Source organism: Lithobates pipiens, unplaced genomic scaffold (genome assembly GCF_037356315.1).
Source record: "Lithobates pipiens isolate NorthernLeopardFrog02 unplaced genomic scaffold, aLitPip1_a1.2 Scaffold_13, whole genome shotgun sequence".
NCBI classification, from domain to species: Eukaryota; Metazoa; Chordata; class Amphibia; order Anura; family Ranidae; genus Lithobates; species Lithobates pipiens.
Window position 1 is genome coordinate 193,312,889 of NW_027507718.1, and position 20,828 is coordinate 193,333,716.

Sequence of the window (20,828 nt, forward strand, 5' to 3'; positions counted from 1 at the left end):
TAAACAGTCTGGTCCTGGGGCCTTATGGGAGAGTAGGGATTTGATGGTCTGTTCTAGTTCTTCTACCTTGATCTGTGCTTTTAGGGTGGGTCAAGTCTGAGGTCTGGAGTTGGGAAATCCCGCTTTGCTCAAGATAGTGTTGCATACGCTGGGAGAGTTCAGGGGAAGGAGGATTGCTGGGAATACCAGGGTTGTTGTAGAGATCCATGTAAAATTCTGCAAAGGAGTGGGCTATCTCCCTGGGATGGGGTATCAGCCATCCAGAGCTATTCTTATCTGCAAGTCTTTTTAAGGTCTCTACCAGAGTGTATTTTTTGCCCATTCTTCTTTGCAAAATAGCTCAAGCTATGTCAGATTGGATGGAGAGCATCTGTGAACAGCAATTTTAAAGTTTTGCCACAGATTCTCAACTGCATTTAGGTCTGGATTTTGACTGGGCCATTCTAACACATGAATATGCTTTGATGCAAACCATTCCATTGTAGCTCTGGCTGTATGTTTAGGGTCGTTGTCTTGCTGAAAGGTGAAAATCCACCGCAGTCTCGTCTTTTGCAGATTCTAAGGTTCACAGATGTGCAAATTTGCAGTCCGCATTCCAAAAGCCTGTGAGTGTTTGGGTCTGGTTCAGGTGCAAATTCCGGCAAAAAATTCAGACCCAATTCGCATCTGAACCGGTGAACAGGAACACACCGGACCCCATACTGGGAACCACGCCCACACACGTGCAAACGCGAACTAACAGGTTTTCTTTTAAGATCGCCATGTATTTGGCTCCATCCATCTTCCCATCAGCTCTGACCAGCTTCTCGGTCCTGCTGAAGAAAAGCCCACAACATGATACTGCCACCACTATGTTTCACATTGGGGACGGTGTGTTCGGGGTGATGTGCAGTGTTAGTTTTCCGGCACACATAGCGTTTTGCTTTTAGGCCAAAAGTTAAAATTTTGGCCTCATCTGAACAGAGTGCCTTCTTCCAAATGTCCCCCACATGGCTTCTCACAATCTGCAAACGGGACTTCTTACACTTTCTTTCAACAATGGCTTTCTTCTTGCCACTCTTCCATAAAGGCCAGATTTGTCCTGTGGACAGATTCTCCCACCTGGGCTTTGGATCTCTGAGGCTCCTCCAGAGTTACCATGGGCCTCCTGGCTGCTTCTCTGAGTAATGCTCTCCTCGTCTGGACTGTCAGTTTAGGTGGACAGCCATGTTTCGGCAGGTTTGTAGTTGTGCCATAGTCATTCCATTTCGGATGATGGATTGAACAGTGGTCCATGAGATGTTCAAAGCTTAGGATATTTTGTTTATAACTTAACCCGGCTTTAAACTTCTCTGCAATGTTATCCCTGACCTGTCTGGTGTGTTCCTTGGCCTTCATTAAGCCGTTTGTTCACTTTGGTTTTCTAACAAATGTCTGAGGGCTTCACAGAACAGCTGTATTTAATTACACATGGGTGGACTAAACTTACTAATTAAGTGACTTCTGAAGGCAATTGGTTCCACTTGATTTTAGTTAGGGGTATCAGAGCAAAAGGGGCTGAATACAAATGCATGCCACACTTTTCAGATAATTTATTTGTAAAAATTGTTGAAAACCATTTACCGTTTTCCTTCCACTTCCCAAGTATGTGCCACTTTGTGTTGGTCTATCACATAAAATCCCAATAAAATACATTATGTTTTAACATGACAAAATGTGGTAAATTTCAAGTGGGAAGAAAACTTTTTCAAGGCGCTGTAACCTTAAGCAGGCTAGAACAGCATACAGAGTGGAAAGGTATAACATAGGACATAAAGAAAAGTGAACCTTCAAAGAAAAACAAAAAGAAAGGTTTGGAGGACAGTGACTCCAATAGAGAAATAAGAGGAACACTCATTGGGTCAGTCAAGGCTGCCAGATTTTTTAGGGAAATTATATTAAATAGTGAAGGCCATTTAATACTGTATAAATCACACTAACACTCGTAGATATCTCTATATATACGTGGCATTGTACAAAAAGCCAAAAAGAATGGGACTTTAAATTATACTTTATCAGTGTTTGTAAAAAGCCTAATAACACAATATTACATTAAAAAAAATCATTTTATTATGCAAAATAATTAAAATTCAGTAGAAAAATACTACATCACATATGTCACATATAATGTTCTAGACATAAAAGCTTCTGTCGTCTACAATTTCATGGTTTTGTAACACTTCTTCAGGACATTTGTTATGTAAACTGCTTCAGGCACAGAAGTAAAACAAATCTATTCCATCTTTTCACCATACAACACAACCTAAAACATATAAAGCAGGTTGGGTGCAGAGTTGAGCTCCCATCAGGTCCCCCCACCCGGCCTGTGGGAGGGCACACCGGGATCAAAGAACTGATTCAAGCAAATCTCATGAAGAAGCAGTACAAAACTCCAAAACACAGACGACAGAAGCTTTTATGCGTAGAGCATTATAATCTCTTTTTCTCTAAAGATTACATAGAAATAAAGTCATTTTTGCAAGACTGTCACCAAATAAAACCACGTTTGTCCTAAAGTAAAGACAATATATATATTATTTTTAGTAATGTTAATGCAGAAAAAGACATAGTGGAAATGTAAAATGTAATTGCTCTGGTCCATAAGGGGTATAAAGATGCGAGACCTTTGGTTGCGTGTAAGCAAATGCTACTTCATGTCACTTTTTGACTGAATTACCAACTCAAAGTTTATATACTGTATAGGCAAGCACACTAGGTAATATGGAAGTCACCATGTTTACCTGAAAAATTGCTTCTTGCTTCCTTTGACAAAGCGGTTATTGCAGCCATATACCACACAGGCTGTATGTAGGCTTTTTGCCATAGGGCCAAGTTTAACCTAAAGAAGTAGAAACATGGTTGCAGTGTTTTATATTAAAATTAAAATAAAATAACACAGCTTCATTGTTGTAGTGAGAAGTTGTTCACACACTTTCCTATTAAGAGCTGTGCAATGTCGTTGCACTTGTAACACAATGCAGAACATTTCAAATGCTTCAGTATCACAAACATGAGCCCTTTTTATCATTTACAAGTATTTGTCTAGTATGTGACATTGTGGAAAGTGAGTTGTATGCAATTTTCTCCCGTGTTGATGGTAAAGCTGCAAAAAAAAAAAGGGAGCTAGGAAAAAATTGCTACCCTGGGCCAAGTTGGCCAACAACAGTCTTTCTTCAACAGTGATAGAAAGACTTGGGTTCCTTTAGTTCTGAATATACTCACTGTATAACACCTATATACTGTAGCAACTGAACAGATGTCACTAAATCACAAAGAGCATTACCTGTCAGATGCCATTGCTGTTTTTCAATTACAGCCATGACAATCAATCTGGAGGTAAAAACCCCCCATGAATCATCACATCCATGAGGTTTGCACTATTCTATTACTGTAAATATGGATATGTTACCATATTATACTAAATATTTTTTTTTACGACTACCAAGGTTTTTTGCACTCTCTTTATTCCTGCATTTTTTGACAGGTGAATTGTTTTTTTGGACACGTGGAAAGGTACGGTTGTTCTCATGTGACCTGACCTATGTGACAGTCTTAGTCGCATCTCTGTTACCTATCTGAACTAAGGTTAAGGGAAAGAAGTGCCTAGCATGTTGGGCCTGGGTGCGGGGAGGGGGAGCAGGGTGAGGAGGAAGTTGGGGTTTTCTATCTGTTGGGGATTCTATGTTTGCATCTGATTGGGATTGTCTACATTCAAATTTGATTGAAATGGGTTACTCCAAATACAATGGCTATTATACTCTGTATATGTGGGGTGAGGAACCTGGAGCCCCGATTCTCCAGCTAGCTATATCTCGAGAGGGGTGGGAGGAAACCCCCTGCATCATATCTCTCACTCATGGAGGTAAATCTTAAAATTTTGGCCTGGAATGTCAGGGGCCTCAATTCCAGATTTAAGCAATCATTAATCTTTGATTGTATTAAAAAGTATAAACCACATCTAATACTCCTTCAGGAGACTCAGCTCCAGGGCTCCAGGGTTCTTTTCTTGAAATGGGCACATATTGCAGGGGCTTATCATGCCAGCTACTCCTCATATTTGAGGGGGGTCTCCACCCTGGTCACCAAACTATGCCCATATATATACATGCAGTTAGAATCACCGCACAGCTTACCTGATCTCCATTTTGGACTTCTGTTACATCATCGGTTTTATTTTTCCATTTAGAATTTTTAATAAAGATAGAAGGCACTGCATCGTTTCGTAACTGAGGACCCATTGCTTTTGGACACGACGTGTAGTCTTTGTCAGTAAAATGATCACTACAGATTATGCTGGATGTGGACGGTTTCCAATATTTACACTGAACTGCTACAGTCCACTTTGACAGACATTCTGGATCATTCAATGGAAACCTGCACATAGATTACAGTTCATATCACTATACATTTTTGACCACTTTTTATAGCTTGGAATTAGGCTTTGTGTAAGTGTCTGATAGAAAAAAAAAAAAAGTGCGTTCCCCATAAAAAAGAACTCAAATTTTGTAATCTGCACTAGAACAGACAAAGGAAAAAAATTGTTATTTTGGGCAACTCAGTAACTTATTATTTCAGATGCTCCGATACAAATGTGTTGCTAACCAAGAAAGTAAGGGAAAATAAATATATGCAAGAATTAGACTAGCACTAAGCATCATCATGCATGTCTTCAGCATAACCTCAGTTTTCAGTGTTCAGAAAATTCTTAGTTATGTGCACTAAACAGTAAACAGAAATTTATATATATATATATATATATATATATATATATATATATATATATATATATATATATATATATATATATATATATATATATATATATATTGTAGACATGTCACTGGAGAAGTGATCGAGGGGGTGTACATCTCACCTAGGTTGCTACACAGTGTGAGATGGTAAATCCAGGATGGATCAGTTTCTCAGCAGCGATATGCTGCTGAGTTGTTATTTAATTTTGCCGGGCCTGGGTTTATATGGAATGGCAGGTAGGTTTGGTAGAGGGACCTGTCATTCCACATCCCCCGATCCAGTTCTGGGTTTGGGATCAGGTGAGCTTGGATCCTAATTAGCCTGGGAAGCTAAAGGCTCTGTAGGGTCTGCAGGTGATTGCTTCTCAGCCAGGGAATGAACAATCTGTGTGTTGAAGGAAGCTGCAAGCACAGCCACTGCTGGAGCTAAAACTCACCCTGCGATATCCAGGCGAAAGACGCTGTGTTTGTAAGTGTCAGATAGGTGAGCAGAACCTGTTAGTAAGCGCCCAGCCGGGCTAGGACTTTTATTTTTGTTGTACTTAGAAAGCACGGTGTTGCTGTATATTTTGTTTGCTGGACTGTTTGTACCACGAATAAACGCCAAGATCTGCTTTATCAAATTCCAAGTCTGCTGTGAACTGTGTCCAAACACACCCTACCCCGGGAAGATCCCTTACAATTGGTGGAGGTAGCGGGCAACGCGGTTGCTAGGGGCAACGGTGTGGACAGACTTGGCTACAGCTGCTGATGTCCTGGGTGAAAGCTGCAACTACACTCCAAAAACAGTCCAGCAACATGGAGGAGATGCTGAAGCAGTTTATGCAAGTGAGTTTGCAACAACAGCAGGCTCAGACAGAGGCCAATAGACGACATGAACAGTCCATGGCTGAACAACAGCAGATGATGGCTGCACAACAGCAGGCGCAGACAGAGGCCAATAGACGACATGAACAGTCCATGGCTGCACAACAGCAGATGATGGCTGCACAACAGCGGATGCATAAGGAAGAGTTGCAAGCTTTGCGCCAAAGCCAACAACAACTTATCGAGCACCTGATAGTAAATCGAGAGGCGCCTGTGGTTGCTAATCCACCCACAATGGAGGGAGCCGCTCCAGAGATTTTTTCTGGGAGAAGGACTGTGCAGAAAGCGCTGCAAAAGATGACTGCTGAGGACGATGTTGAGGCCTATCTAACAGTATTTGAGCGCGTGGCTGAGCGAGAGAAGTTACCAGCCGCTGAGTGGGCAGAGGTAATTGCGCCCTATTTAACAGGTGAACCTCAAAAGGCCTACTATGACTTGCCCGACTAGGAGTTACTACTGCAGTCCGTGCCCGGAGGGTACGCAACTGGAGCTACAGTCTGGACAAATCAGCGAGGTCCCAGATGTATGACCTAATCCATTTGGCAAGAAAGTGGTTGGAGCCAGACACTTCTACTCCTGCACAAATCCTAGAGAAGGTCGTGATGGATCGCTACCTCCGAGCCCTTCCTACTGACTTGCAACGCTGGGTGGGACAAGGTGATCCTAAGAATGCAAACGAACTTGTCAACCTTGTGGAGAGGTTCCAGGCGACTGAGGACTACCTCCGTGATGTTCCTGCAGCATCTTCACCTCCCCGGAGCGCCAGATCTGTGCCGTCAGCTGGTAAGAGACTTCCATCTATTGGGGGAGTGTGGAGGGGTGCTGATGGGGGGAAAAGGGCTCAAGTGGTGTCTCAGGGACAAAAGACTGGTGATGGTCCCGGGTGGCTAAGGGGCTCTGAAAAGGACTCCTTGCCAAAGAGACCAGGCCCTATCCAGTGTTGGAGATGCCATGAGGCGGGACACGTGTCGGCCCATTGCCCTCTTACCTCTGAACCCATGGAATGTGACGCTAGCAGGCGTCAGTCGCTATTTGCGGAACCATCTTGTGCTGCAGTTCCTGGACTAGAGACTGAACCGCAAATCTGCAACATCACAATCAATGACTTTCCTGTTAAAGCGTTAATGGACTCAGGAAGCCTTGTAACCTTGGTGCATGCTAGCCTGGTGACTGGGGACTTAGAGTCTAAAAAGCATATGAGTGTTGTGTGCATACATGGTGATACAAAAGTGTACCCTATAGTGCTGGCTAAAGTCGGGACTGAACAAGGCACCGTACAATATGAAGTGGGTGTGGTTAAAAACCTCATGCATAATGTAATATTGGGGCGCGATTTTCCATTATTCTGGGCTCTTTGGGAAAAAAGAAAAATCCCCAAAAGGAGTGAGGATACCTCTAAGGGGGTTGCCTTGTCCACTGTGAATGATAAAAATGTGCAGGATGAAAATGATTGTTTTCCTTTGCAGGTCCTGGCTGGGGAGGAGGAGGCTCCTCCCACTGAGCAAAATATACTAGACTTAGAGGTGTCTAGCGATAATTTTGGGACTGCACAATTACAGGACCCCACTCTCAAAAATGCGAGAGAGCAGGTTGCTGTTATGAACGGGGTACCTCAGGAACCAGATGCTGAAAAAAGATTTCCACATTTTTCGGTGACTAATGATCTTTTCTATAGAGTCAATAAGGTTAAAGATGAGATTGTGGAACAGCTTCTGGTACCTAAGCCGTACCGGCGTCAGGTGCTTGACATGGCACATAACCATGTTCTTGGGGGACACTTGGGGACTGACAAAACGCGAGAGAGGGTTCTCCAGAGGTTTTTTTGGCCGGCCATATATGATGACATTAAAAAATACTGTGAGTCGTGCCCCACATGTCAGGTTAGTGCCCCAGTGTCACATTTTCGCAGTCCTTTGGTTTCGCTCCCTATTATAGAGGTGCCTTTTGAGCGTATTGCCATGGATTTAGTGGGTCCCATTGTAAAGTCAGCTAGAGGACACCAGTATATTTTGGTAGTCCTGGATTATGCGACCCGCTATCCTGAGGCTGTACCCTTAAGAAACACTGCATCTAAAACAATTGCACGTGAGTTGTTTTATATGTTCTCTAGGACTGGGATCCCCAAAGAAATCCTAACTGACCAAGGTACGCCATTTATGTCGAAAGTAATGAAGGAATTATGCAGACTATTTAAAATCTCACACATCCGTACCTCTGTGTACCACCCCCAGACGGACGGATTGGTGGAGAGATTTAATAAAACTTTGAAACATATGTTGAAGAAAGTGGTGGCAAAAGATGGTCGTGACTGGGATAATTTATTACCCTACCTCATGTTTGCTATTAGGGAGGTGCCCCAAGCGTCCACAGGGTTCTCACCATTCGAGTTGGTCTATGGTCATCACCCTAGGGGTCTACTAGACATTGCAAAAGAGACATGGGAGAGTGAGTCCACCCCATACAAGAGTGTTATTGAGCATGTAGCACAAATGCAGGACCGTATAGCCACTGTAATGCCCCTGGTAAGGGAACACCTCCAGAGAGCTCAAGAGGCCCAAAGTAGAATTTACAACCGGTCCGCAAGAATCAGGACATTCAACCCAGGCGATAGGGTCCTTATACTAGTCCCCACTGTTGAGAGTAAATTCTTAGCGAAGTGGCAAGGTCCTTATGAAATTGTTGAAAAGATCAGTGAGGTGAACTACAAGGTGCACCAACCAGGTAGAAGGAAGCCTTTCCAAGTTTATCACATAAACTTGATCAAGCCCTGGAAAGACAGGGAATCCTTGGGGGCGACAAATACTGTTAATAATTTGTCACAACCAATCCCTCCAGTCAAGGTAGGTGATACTCTATCAGTGTCACAGAAACAGGAGGCTCAGGAATTTTTACAGAAAAACAAAAACAAGTTCTCTGACCTCCCAGGGCGTACACACCTCATCCATCATCACATTGAAACTGAGCCTAGAAGCAGAGTAAACCTTAAGCCCTATAGGATACCCGAGGCACGTAGGGAAGCCGTATCTGCCGAGGTAAAACGTATGCTTGCTCTGGGGGTAATTGAGGTGTCACAGAGTGAATGGTCCAGCCCAATTGTGCTAATCCCAAAGCCCAATGGAACTTGGAGGTTCTGTAACGATTTCAGAAAGTTGAATGAGATCTCCAAGTTCGATGCGTATCCTATGCCCAGGGTAGATGAGTTGATTGAGAAGTTGGGTAACGCCAGGTACATAACCACCCTCGATCTCACAAAGGGCTATTGGCAGATTCCACTTTCTGACGAGGCTAAAGAGAAAACTGCTTTCTCCACCCCTGATGGGCTATTCCAGTATGTAGTGATGCCGTTCGGGTTACATGGAGCGCCTGCAACTTTCCAGAGGTTGATGGACTTGATTCTGCGACCACATCGTGATTACTCAGCCGCCTACCTCGATGATGTGGTCATTTTTAGCCCTGATTGGGAAAGTCACCTCTGTAAGGTACAGGCCGTGTTGGATGCCATAAGTGATGCAGGGTTGACCATAAATGCCGAGAAGTGTGCTCTAGCCCTAGAAGAGGCCAAATATCTGGGCTACATTGTTGGAAGAGGATTGGTTAGGCCACAGCTAAATAAAATTGAGGAGCATCCGATGACGTACTTGAGTAGAAAACTAACCCCGGCCGAGAAAAATTATGCCATTGTGGAGCGAGAATGTTTGGCAGTGAAGTGGGCCCTAGAATCTTTAAAGTATTACTTGCTAGGCAGGAAATTCAAGTTGGTGACAGACCATGCCCCCCTAACATGGATGAAGTTAAACAAGGAGAGAAATGCAAGAGTGACTAGATGGTTTCTCTCCCTACAAAACTTTAATTTCACTGTGGAACACAGGCCAGGGAAATTACAGGCAAATGCTGACGCATTGTCAAGGGTAAGTTGTCTGTGGGGACAAAAGGCTCAGCCCTCCGGTCTGAAAAAGAGGGGGGGGGATATGTAGACATGTCACTGGAGAAGTGATCGAGGGGGTGTACATCTCACCTAGGTTGCTACACAGTGTGAGATGGTAAATCCAGGATGGTTCAGTTTCTCAGCAGCGATATGCTGCTGAGTTGTTATTTAATTTTGCCGGGCCTGGGTTTATATGGAATGGCAGGTAGGTTTGGTAGAGGGACCTGTCATTCCACATCCCCCGATCCAGTTCTGGGTTTGGGATCAGGTGAGCTTGGATCCTAATTAGCCTGGGAAGCTAAAGGCTCTGTAGGGTCTGCAGGTGATTGCTTCTCAGCCAGGGAATGAACAATCTGTGTGTTGAAGGAAGCTGCAAGCACAGCCACTGCTGGAGCTAAAACTCACCCTGCGATATCCAGGCGAAAGACGCTGTGTTTGTAAGTGTCAGATAGGTGAGCAGAACCTGTTAGTAAGCGCCCAGCCGGGCTAGGACTTTTATTTTTGTTGTACTTAGAAAGCACGGTGTTGCTGTATATTTTGTTTGCTGGACTGTTTGTACCACGAATAAACGCCAAGATCTGCTTTATCAAATTCCAAGTCTGCTGTGAACTGTGTCCAAACACACCCTACCCCGGGAAGATCCCTTACAATATATATATATGTATATATGTGTGTACACACACACACGTACTCTTTTATTAACACATTACTCACACTGACAGTTACTATGCTGCAAGCACTCCACTTTATGGAAACTAGCAATGAGAGAATATAGTGGCTGCCAATGTTGAACACTTTAAGGAAACTGGTAATGAAAAAATATGGTGGCTGCCAGTTGCCTGGTTTTCTTGCCGAACTTTAAAATGTACCCGAAAGTAAGTATGGAAACCAGGACATCTGACTTAAAGCATACCTGGACTCAGACATCCTTATCTCTTACACAGTGCTAGAAAAGCCAGTTGTGAATAATACAGCACTTACAGTAGGCATTCTGAAGCTGATCTTTTGCCTAGGCCTACTCGGTCATCCTTTATACAGCACTTGTGTGGCCACATTAGTAAAAGTGTAAGCTATCACTAGAGAATTCTTCATGTTCCTAGACCCTGCACCTTTAATCCAGTAAGCAGAAGCAGTAACAGGTGGGGTATGCCTAGCACACTCCCGATAGGTTCTTGTGAGGCTAGAACTGAGGTTGCCTAGGCACTGTAACCTGTGAAAAGGTCCTTTGCTTTTTATATTGGGGAACTCTGTGCTAAACGGTAAATATTTTTACTAATTGTTTTACCATATTAAAATGATACTAATAATGAATAATAAAAGATTTTAAAGAGGAACTTCACCTGGCAACCAAAACAAAAAAACACCTCAGCAGCTGCAAGTACGATAGCTACTGACTTTTAAACAAACACATACGGTACTTACCAGCCCATGGGGTCCAATGCTGTCTTCCTAGCACCCAAAAGCTTTTCAGCTTTTTTTTTTTTTTTTTTTTTTTTTACCCTGTGCCATAATCTTGATCTCCTGCTGAAGCAGCACTGAGTATGGTCCCAGGAGGCTGCAGGGTGACTGCCCTGAAGCCTCCTGGGATGTGTGACGTGTACCCCAGGAGGCTGCAGGTGAGGTGAGTGGGCTGAAGGCTACAGTATCCTCGCCTATGTGAGGAAAGAGGAAGCAAGAGCAAACCCTACCAAAAAATAAATAAATAAAAGGTGCACACATCTCCAAAATAAATTCAAAAGGACCTTCGATTGTGTAAAAAGGCAACAGGAGGATGAAAATGATGCTAACTTTTAGTTAACTTCAGCTTTCTGATCAGAATAAATGATTCCCGAACCTAGAGAAAGCCAAGTAAGATCAGCAATGGCAGCCCCTGTATTTCTCTCTGTACAGGTTTCCTTAAACTAGCACCAGAGGTCATTGACAGGTTGTTTTCCCTGATTTTGGAATGTTATAATCCTACATCAATTACCTGAAAAACTTCTTATTGCATCCTTGGAATAGGGCGTTACTGCAGCCATATACTACACAGGTCTTCATTGTCATGGTTTCCTTTACAGAGAAATAAAAAAAATAAAAAATACAGAAATCCCTTTGATAGATGTTTTATTTTTTAAAAGAACAGTTAGGTTCTAGAAGACAATTAGCCTGTGCCTACAGGCAAGTATGTCCCACTGGCCCTATTCTGGGTGTAAATTGCTCAGTGACTACACTCTTAACCAAAGTTTCTTGGCTGTATCTTGTCACAGCAAATATGTTTATTAAATTAGGCCAATATAAAGAACCCGTCATGAGCTTGAGAAGTCCGCAGATGAATACATCAAATCTTTAAATCAGTAATAAATAACAATGACTGGCTCTTTCTGAAGCTGATCAACAATGGACTGTTAACTTTGCAAGTGGTGACAGCGCTGACTTTAGGAAATTTCTCAATGACCATACCAGACTGCCAGAATATTTTTGTAAGATCTGAATATAAACTCTTGAATGTTTGTATTAATGCAGTTTTATTTCTAAAAGATAATTAGATTTATTTGTATTTTCACTTGTCACAACAGAAGTCTAATGCCCTGTACACACGGTCGGACATTCTGACGACAAAATCCGTCTGATTTTTTTCAGACGGATTTTGGCCCAAACTTGTCTCTTATACACACACGGTCGCACAAAGTTGTCGGAAAATCCGATCGTTCAGAACGCGGTGACGTACAACACGTACGACGGGACTATACAGAGGCCAGTAGCCAATAGCTTTTGTCTCATAATTTATTCTGAGCATGCGTGGCACTTTGTCCGTTAGATTTGTCTACACACGATTGGAATTTAAATGATCGGATTTTGTTGTCGGAAAATTTTAGATCCTGCTCTCAAACTTTATGTGTCGGAAATTCCGACAGAAAAGTCAGATGGAGCCCACACACGATCGGATTTTCCGACAACCAGATCCGATCGCACATTTTCCGTCGCAAAGTCTGATGGTGTGTACAGGGCATAAGGCTGCATTCACACCTGGGCATTTCAAAATGCTCTGTTAAAATAACAAATCACACAACGCAAGTTTTAGATGCCATTTGTTTTAATGTGGCAAACTGCATCACGTGAAGCTTGTCTCCCAAAAAAGTTCAGGAGCTTTTTTAGGGCGACAAGCTTCACGCAATGCGGTTTGCTGCGATTGCAGCACAATCTATCGTGTGACAATTGTGGCAGAACCGCACCACGTTTTTAAGTGTGATTAAAATGAATGAATTGGTGCGATTTGTCATTTTATCAGAGTATTTTGAAATCAGAAGGAGAATCGCCCAGGTATGAATTCAGCCTAAGGGCCCTACAGCTTCATGTAGCTTTATAGGCAGGCTGATGTAAACAGACTTGTGCCTGTTTACACCCGCCTACCTAGGAGTCTATCTAGCTCCAGAAGAAAAAACATTAATGCCGTGTACACACGTTCGTACTATACGGTGGACTTAGTCTGGTGGACAACCCGCCGGACTTTGCAGAGGAGGTCCGTCTGACCTTCCAAACGAGCGCACCTGCCCACACACGACCGGACTTTTTCGGTGGACTAGGTGAAATGAATGAACTTGCCCACACGCAGAGAAAAGTTTGTTCATTTTGAACGTGGCTCCAGGTAGATGGAACAAGCGAAGGAAGTCAATGTCGCCGCCTCCATCGATGAGATTGACACCTAGCTAGCCCGTCACCTGGTATGGATTTAAAGGGGAAGCCCTACGCCAAAAAAAACAGCGTGGGGGTCCCCCCAAAGTCCATAGCAGACCCTTATCCAAGCACGCAGCCCGGCCAGTCAGGAAAGGGGGTGGGGACGAGCGAGCGCCCCCCCCCCCCTCCTGAGCTGTACCAGGCCGAGTGCCCTCAACATGGAGGGGGTGCTTCGGCACCTTGTCCCCATGTTGATGAGGACAAGGGCCTCTTCCCAACAATCCTGGCCATTGGTTGTCGGGGTCTGCGGGCGAGAGGCTTATCAGAATCCGGGGGCCCCCTTTAATAAGGGGGCCCCCAGATTCCGTCTCCCTACCCTATGTGAATGAGTATGGGGTACATTGTACCCCTACCCATTCACCTGGGGAAAAAAAAAGTGTACATTAAAAAAACACAACACAGGTTTTTAAAATACTTTATTAGATAGCTCCGGGGGTCTTCTCGCCAGACTCCCCGGCTATCTTCTGCTAGCTCTTTTACTAGCGGAGGAGCCGGCTTTCTCCTTTGTCACCGCCGCCATCCGGGGGTCTTCTTCCGACTTCGGGGGTCTTGTCCCGCTCTTCGGTTCTTCTTGCCGGGCCTCCGCTTTCTTCTTCCAGCTCTTTTACTAGCATTGGCTCGGTCGTCTGTCGCTGTCGCCACTGCAGCCTTCTTCTTCTTCCGATGTTGATACAACGCTCTCTCCGGGCGTAATGCTGGGGACACGTTGTGCGGAGACTTATATAGGGACAAGGGGCGGGGTCACCGGTTGATGTCACATGGTTGTCCCGCCCCTTATGATGTCACATTCTCGGAGGATGCTGGTCTCCTATCAGCCCTGAGCTTTAGACAGGCCAGCCTCCATAGGACCTTATAGCCAGAGATGTGGTTAACATTTCTGAGGGTGATTTATTACAGCTACAGCACAAACAGCTATTTCTGACAGTTACAGGGGTAGTCTCAAAGCGTAGCCTGTCAGAGCTGGAAGGGCAGCATTTCTTGTACCCCATATTGCTTTTATATATTTTAATTTGTGATCACTTTTTATTTTTGAGTCATTTATACATTGTACTTTTTTCAATAAACCTACTGGTTTGATCTGCACCATCTGGAGCCCTTTTTTCTTTTTCTTTTTCCCATATATTATTTGCATGAGCTCCATTTGAAAATCTGATTTTGGCTATACGTTGTCCTCAAAACATTGCCTTCTCTGGAACCTGGAGACCACCAGATAGTGATTGTCGGGAGTGCCCATCTCCATCTGAGGTCTAGGACGATGAAATAAGGAACATGTACCAGGATTCATCCGGTTAAAGCCTGATTGGAAAACTGCTGTGATTACAATTACAAGCTTTACTGACCCACTCAGTCGTATGACAAGTGGGTCCAACACCACTGGTAAGAGTACCCATCTTATTTTTATAGAAGATTGTTCACAGACATCGCTTCAGTCAAATTGATTGCGGTTGTTGGTTTACCTGTTTACTTCTCTATATTTTGGGATCTCTTATGAGAAGATTTTTCTACCCATCTTCATATCCAACACAATAAGAGGACAGTTTTTTGTTGGAAGAACTGATAGAAGTCCCTTTATAGTATTTATGATACAAAGATCAAGTCTCACTATACTGCACATTAGTTGTGGGATTTTATATTCCTTCAGTATTTACTTTGTATTTTTTTTTTTTTGTATTTTTCATGCACATGAATTGTTTATATAACTTTAGCGCTACACTGTAGTTTTTTTATATATAGCTGGAAGGATGACCATGACCATCATTCACCATAGAAACTATATATTGGAAGATCCTGTGCACAGCTTTGTACTGTGAATACTTAGGTTATCCCCAAAGTGTGGGGAGGAAAAAAGTCTGTACACGGGGTTGATTTATTAAAGGCAAATCCCACTTTGCACTACAAGTGCACTGGAAAGTTCAGTCGCTGTAGATCTGAGGGGTAGATCTGAAATGAGTGGAAGCTCTGCTGATTTAATTATTCAATCATGTACAAGCAAAAATGCTGTTTTTCTTTTTTCCTTGCATGTCCCCCTCTGATCTACGGCGACTGCACTTCCAAGTGAATTTGTAGTACAGTGGATTTGACTTGAGTAAATAAACCCCACAATGTTAGGAGAAGTAGATGATGGTTGTGTAATAATGTTGCTTAAGGTGTGGGGCACAGGTTGGTATTTAGGGAAGAAGTGGTGGGTCATTGCCTAGTGCTGCTAGTATTAAAAATATGTGAGATTAGTGGTAGTTGAGCAAGAGCACACAGGCTAAGAAAAGTTCATAAAGGCTGAAATGCGGCACAATAAGCAAACAGTATAACGGTTTTCTAGTTATTATTGTTTAAGCAATATTACTGTATCAATTTTTTTTTTTTAGATCTTACTAAACCCAGGACCCTGCATTCACTATATCTGGTCTCCCACAGTACACAGAACATGGAAATGCAATTGTTTTAGTAAATATAAACTGCTAAATATCTTTTCTCATCGGCAGTATATAGCAGTCTTGTGACTTCTATCAGTGTCTGGTTAAAGCTTGTAGGAGTTTTCATTCTCCCCTATGAGGCTGCCGGACCCTTGACCCTCTGTCTGGACAGTGCTGCATGGCTCTATGCTGATCACATGCACTCTCCCAAGAAGAAAAAACAAAAAAACTTTTTAGCAATACACACCAAACTGAGCATGTGTAGAGTGCCCCAAGGCTCTGTTTTCTCAGGGGATGGTTTGGGGACTGTGGGAGAAGGGGAGGATTAGAGAAGACAGGATCAACCAGCCTTTTTACACAATGCAGAGGATTAACCCCTTTGTTTCCACGGAGAGTATCGCAAGCATGCTTTACAGCGTAGACTGATTTTACTGTTGTGGGTTCAGTAATACTTTAAATTCAAAAGAGGCTATAATTTTTACTTATATTGGCTGTGAAACAAACGCTCACTCAGAAGTCTTCATCTAAATAAACGGTCAGCAAATTAAAGGTTGTGTGTTAACATATCACTATAATACTGGAGGAAGGTATTTTGAATAATAGATTGCTTGTCTCATTAAGAGCGGGTTCATACTTGTGCCGGTGGTTGTTGCAGTGGGTTCTCAGCTACAACCACCCACACAGAAAAAATACGCTGCCACTCAGGAGATGTGTGGGGGTAACATTAACCCCAATGGCACCCTGATGCACTGGAAAAATGCAGCGCTGTTTCCCCGCACTGGAAAACGCACCACACTTGAGGTTTCTGCGTGAGCCATGTTTTTGAGAAAAGCTGCAGGGACCTTTTCCCTGTGTTTTCTGGAGGCACAGCTGCCCATTTAAGTCAATGGGCTGTTGTGCCCATTGACTTAAACATGGCTTGCAGAGCTGCGCAAGTGTGAACTAGGGCTAAAGACAAACCCCTTCCACCTGCGCACCTAAAGACACATATGGATGCTGAAAACAGAAATATCTCAAATACTACTGCATATCTGAATTTCGAAGCTTGACAATAGACACAGAAGTCAGCCACCACAGTGAAAGTTTTCAGCTATACCTTAGAATTTGTCACAACTGCTTCTTGCTTTTCTTGGTTCCCAGCTGTGTCTGTCCCTTGAATTTCTGTTGCTGGTAGTGAGGACTCTGTAGTTCTGTCAGTAGTAATTTCTGAATTCTCGCAGGGCCCACTTGCCTTCATCAGCTCTTCTATGTCAGGAAATGGCTATAATATAGAGTTAGAGCTCTCTATAACTAAAGCAAGCAAATCCTAAATGGCCCCAGTCACCATCCTAAAATTGCAGGTAAAAGCAGAGCAGAACAGAACAGAAGAACAGCAGAACAGAACAGAAGAACAGAATAATCAGTTCAATAGGCTTATTTGCAGCGTTTTTGCTTTCCATAACTGGTTTCTTACTCACTTGCAACATGCCTCTGAACTTGCTAGAAAATCGGACTACTCCCGAATATCCTAGCACAGCCCCTCCCTCCTTGTATGTCATAGTGCTCTATTACCCTGGAAGGGGCTAATTATGCTCTGTGCTTACCCATCTCCTTTGCTCTCCCCTTTCTGCCTTATGTAACCTTATATGTAGCTGCAAGAGGAGGAGCAAAGAAGAATACTATAGAATGTTACTTGAGTGGCAGCTCTGAGTTTGCTGGAGTTGCTGACATTACATTCAAAATGGTGGCACCCAGCAGCAGTCTCAGGGCTTTTGGATGTCTACACAATGTACTCTTTTACAGGTAAATAACATGCATTATACTGTATATGTTAAATGCACATTTTATAGTCTAATCTTAACAGAATATTGTTGTTGAAACGAATGACCCAATTACAGAGCCCCTTAAACCTTTAAAGTGGTAGTAAACTCAAGATTATCCACTTGTACCTACAGATAAGGCTATAATAACGCTTACCTGTAGGTATTGCGAGTATCTCCTAAACTTTCACTGTTTAGGAGATATTCACACTGCATACAGCTGGCGATGTCACCAACAAATGCGCTCTGAAGGTCTAGAATACAATGCCGAAAGAGCCTGTGCTGTAAACGGCGGCTCCCGTGCGCATGCACAGGAGTGACATCATCGTGCTTGCAGCCACTCATGTAGCCAGAGGCCTGAACCCAGAACGAAGACCAGGTGAAGATGGAAGCCCTGTTAGTGGTGACAGCGCACCGCTGGAGGGCTTTGTTTCAAGGCAAGTCTCTCATAAATGTGCTCAAATGCAATGCATACTAGCACATTATGACATAGCCTTGCAGGGGAATTTTTTTTTTTTATACCTGTGGTTTTCTACCGCATTAAAACAGTCTTGTTTACTTTATCCGCTGTTATTTCATGTCAGATTTTTTTTTAATTCATAGGTTGATTGAAAGCTACTAATAAAATATGAATTCCCTTAGGGCTAGTTTACATGCGATTCAAAACATGGCTTCGGACATGCTTTTTAAAGCTCTCTGAGCGCCAGTCAATGCTCCTGCCACTAAATAAAATAGATTGCAGTCCAGCTTACACCTTGCTTTTGCTTGGTGCTTCGATGAGGCTTCGGTGGGGCTTCGATGAGGGTTTGGTGGAACTTCGATGGGGCTTTGGTGGAGCTTCGATGGGGGCTTCGATGAGCCTTTGGTGCGGCTTCAGTGGGGATTCAAAGGGAGCTTTGCCAAAGCCGCCATAGAAGTCTATGAAGATGCTTTGAAGCACCACTAAGTCTGGATTCACACCTATGCAGTTTTAGTACTTTTTGCAGATTTGGACTACAGTCCATTTAACATGGTTTCCTATGGCACACGTTCTGTAGTGCAAATCTGCAAAATTCAAAAAGCGCTAAAAATGCATAGGTGTAAATCCAGCCTAAAGCTACATGGGGTATAATTGTTTGAAGCGAAGCCGAAGCCAAGCAAAAGCAAGGTGTAACCAGGACTGTAAGCTAACCATTTTATTTAGTGACATGAGCTTTGACTAGCTCACAGAGCTTTAACAAAGTGTGTCTGAAGCCTTGTTTTGAAGCCAGTGTAAAGTAGCCGTCAATGTGCGTTGAAGCCGAAGCAAGTGTAAATGAGCCCTTAAATATCTGTTTCGGTGTATAAATATCAGCATAACACAGCCCTAGTTAATTTTCAGGAATATAATCTCTTCATAGTGACACAATGGGGGTTATTTACGTAAAGCAAATCAACTTTGCACTACAAGTGCAAAATGCACTTGATATTGCACTGAAAGTGCACTTGGAGGAAAAGTCGCTGTAGATCCGAGGGGGACATGCAAGGGAAATAAAAAACAGCATTTTAGCTTGCACATGGTTGGATAATAAAAATCAGCAGAGCTTCCCCTCATTTCAGAACTACAGCAACTGCACTTCCATGTGCACTTTCAGTGCAATTTCAAGTGCACTTTGCACTTGTAGTGCAAAGTGGATTTGCCTTTCGTAAATAACCCCCAATACCACTACCGCAAGTGCAAATTCAAATTTTAGGTCCTGTATGTTATGATTCCACATCCCATCATAACTAAGTAGGTCTAAACAAAGAGGGTACTTGTACAAGGTACGAATGTTTGAACATCAGTATTCCTGGCTAAGATTTTCTGTGTTTTATTTTGCATGCATTTGCACGCAAGTAAAATAAATTCTAACCATCAGAAAGGACTTGTACCATTTTCAAATGAACATTGCATGCGCTTATTTGTGCATATACCAGCAACTCAGGTTTCTGTATTTCTTTTATACTCATCTATACACAGCACATGTTTACACAGGTGTGTGTATGAGCACATTGAAACCAATAGGCTGCAATTATATACCTTAAAAAATTCCGGTATGCCTAAAAACGCTGATTTTTTTTAGGTGGTAGTGTGCAAGAGGCCTTTTGCAATGGGAACTTCCCTGTCCTGTATGGTCAATAAACAGGATGCAGTAGGGGAGTGGAAAGTGACACATGGGTTCTCTGGATTGCAAATTAGTTGCCCACTGCAATGAATGTAATCTAAAAAAAGTCAGGGCTATATTTAGTATTTACAATTTCTTATTTCAAAATAGTACAATGCATTTTTCTTAGGCTGAATATTTTTTTTTTTTATCTTAGTCTAAACCCTAGAAACAAGGTCACTGGTTATTCGATAATCCATACTGCTGTGACCTACATTTTGGCAGTCTATATTCAGTAGTTCAATTAATTAAAAAAAATAAAATAAAAAAAAAAAAGAAAAAAAGAAAAACCTACTGGCAACGGGTGTTAGGCATTGCAATTCTAACAGTCATTTATACAGTATACCAGTTACAAACTGTGGATTGTTCTTTTCATAAACAAAAGTATACATGAAAATATACAAGTACTGCCGTATAAAGTAGTATACATTATATTTTCTTTCAAAGCTGATAAGTGAGTAAATAAGCAAATGTCTAGGTCAGACAGTTGTATTAACAGTATATGCCGATTGTTACACCCAGTTTTGATGTCACAATTTATTATGTCACAAAAAGAAATCTTGTATTAGGAAATTGAAGGATTTGAAAAAAATATATATGGTCACTACTCTTTTTAGATTTCAGTGATGATGATAAACAATTTATCCGTGGCTATGGTAATATATTGTGAGAGTGCTGTATATGTGTTATATTTTGTCATTAAAGTGATGGTTTCCTGTGATCACTGCTAGGTAATGGAGATCAAATGATACTGAACTCAGTGTCAGCAAAACCTTATACAGATTTTTCTAGCAATACACATAGCGTTTACTGAGCAAAACTCTAGGTAAAAATATATGTAGCCCCCTTATTCTTTACAGGTGCTACTATGTCAAATTCGTTTTTGGCTGAGCTGTAGTTAGCTCAGACTAATTGTATTGTTTTTCACCTGGTTTTTCCCCTAAAATTGGCTTGTGATTTCTCACTGTTGCCAGCAGATGTCATTGGTATCACTGGTCATAGTATGAGATTTCACAAACAAAACAAAGTTATGAATATTTATATTTTCTTCTTCAGCCAAACCAGAAGGAGGCGTATGACGCTGGTGCATGCTGGGGCAGGATATAAATACCCGGGAGAGGCCATGTGCTCACTATCTTCCCCTGGGCCGAGGCCTAAAGAAATGCTGCTGGATGGAGCTC

General features: G+C 42.6%; 1 protein-coding gene across 3 annotated transcripts in view; it reads right to left on the reverse strand.

Moving 5' to 3' along the window:
- Positions 1 to 20,828, reverse strand: part of LOC143974543 (uncharacterized) — a 53,875-nt gene that overhangs the window by 14,024 nt on the left and 19,023 nt on the right. For all 3 annotated transcript variants that reach the window (XM_077476064.1, XM_077476066.1, XM_077476065.1), the window contains exons 4-7: positions 16,783 to 16,947; positions 11,531 to 11,610; positions 4,152 to 4,392; positions 2,760 to 2,857 (exon numbers count right to left, since the gene is read on the reverse strand). In XM_077476064.1, coding sequence (XP_077332190.1) covers positions 2,760 to 2,857; positions 4,152 to 4,392; positions 11,531 to 11,610; positions 16,783 to 16,947 — 584 coding nt within the window. The remainder of the gene's footprint in view (positions 1 to 2,759; positions 2,858 to 4,151; positions 4,393 to 11,530; positions 11,611 to 16,782; positions 16,948 to 20,828) is intronic.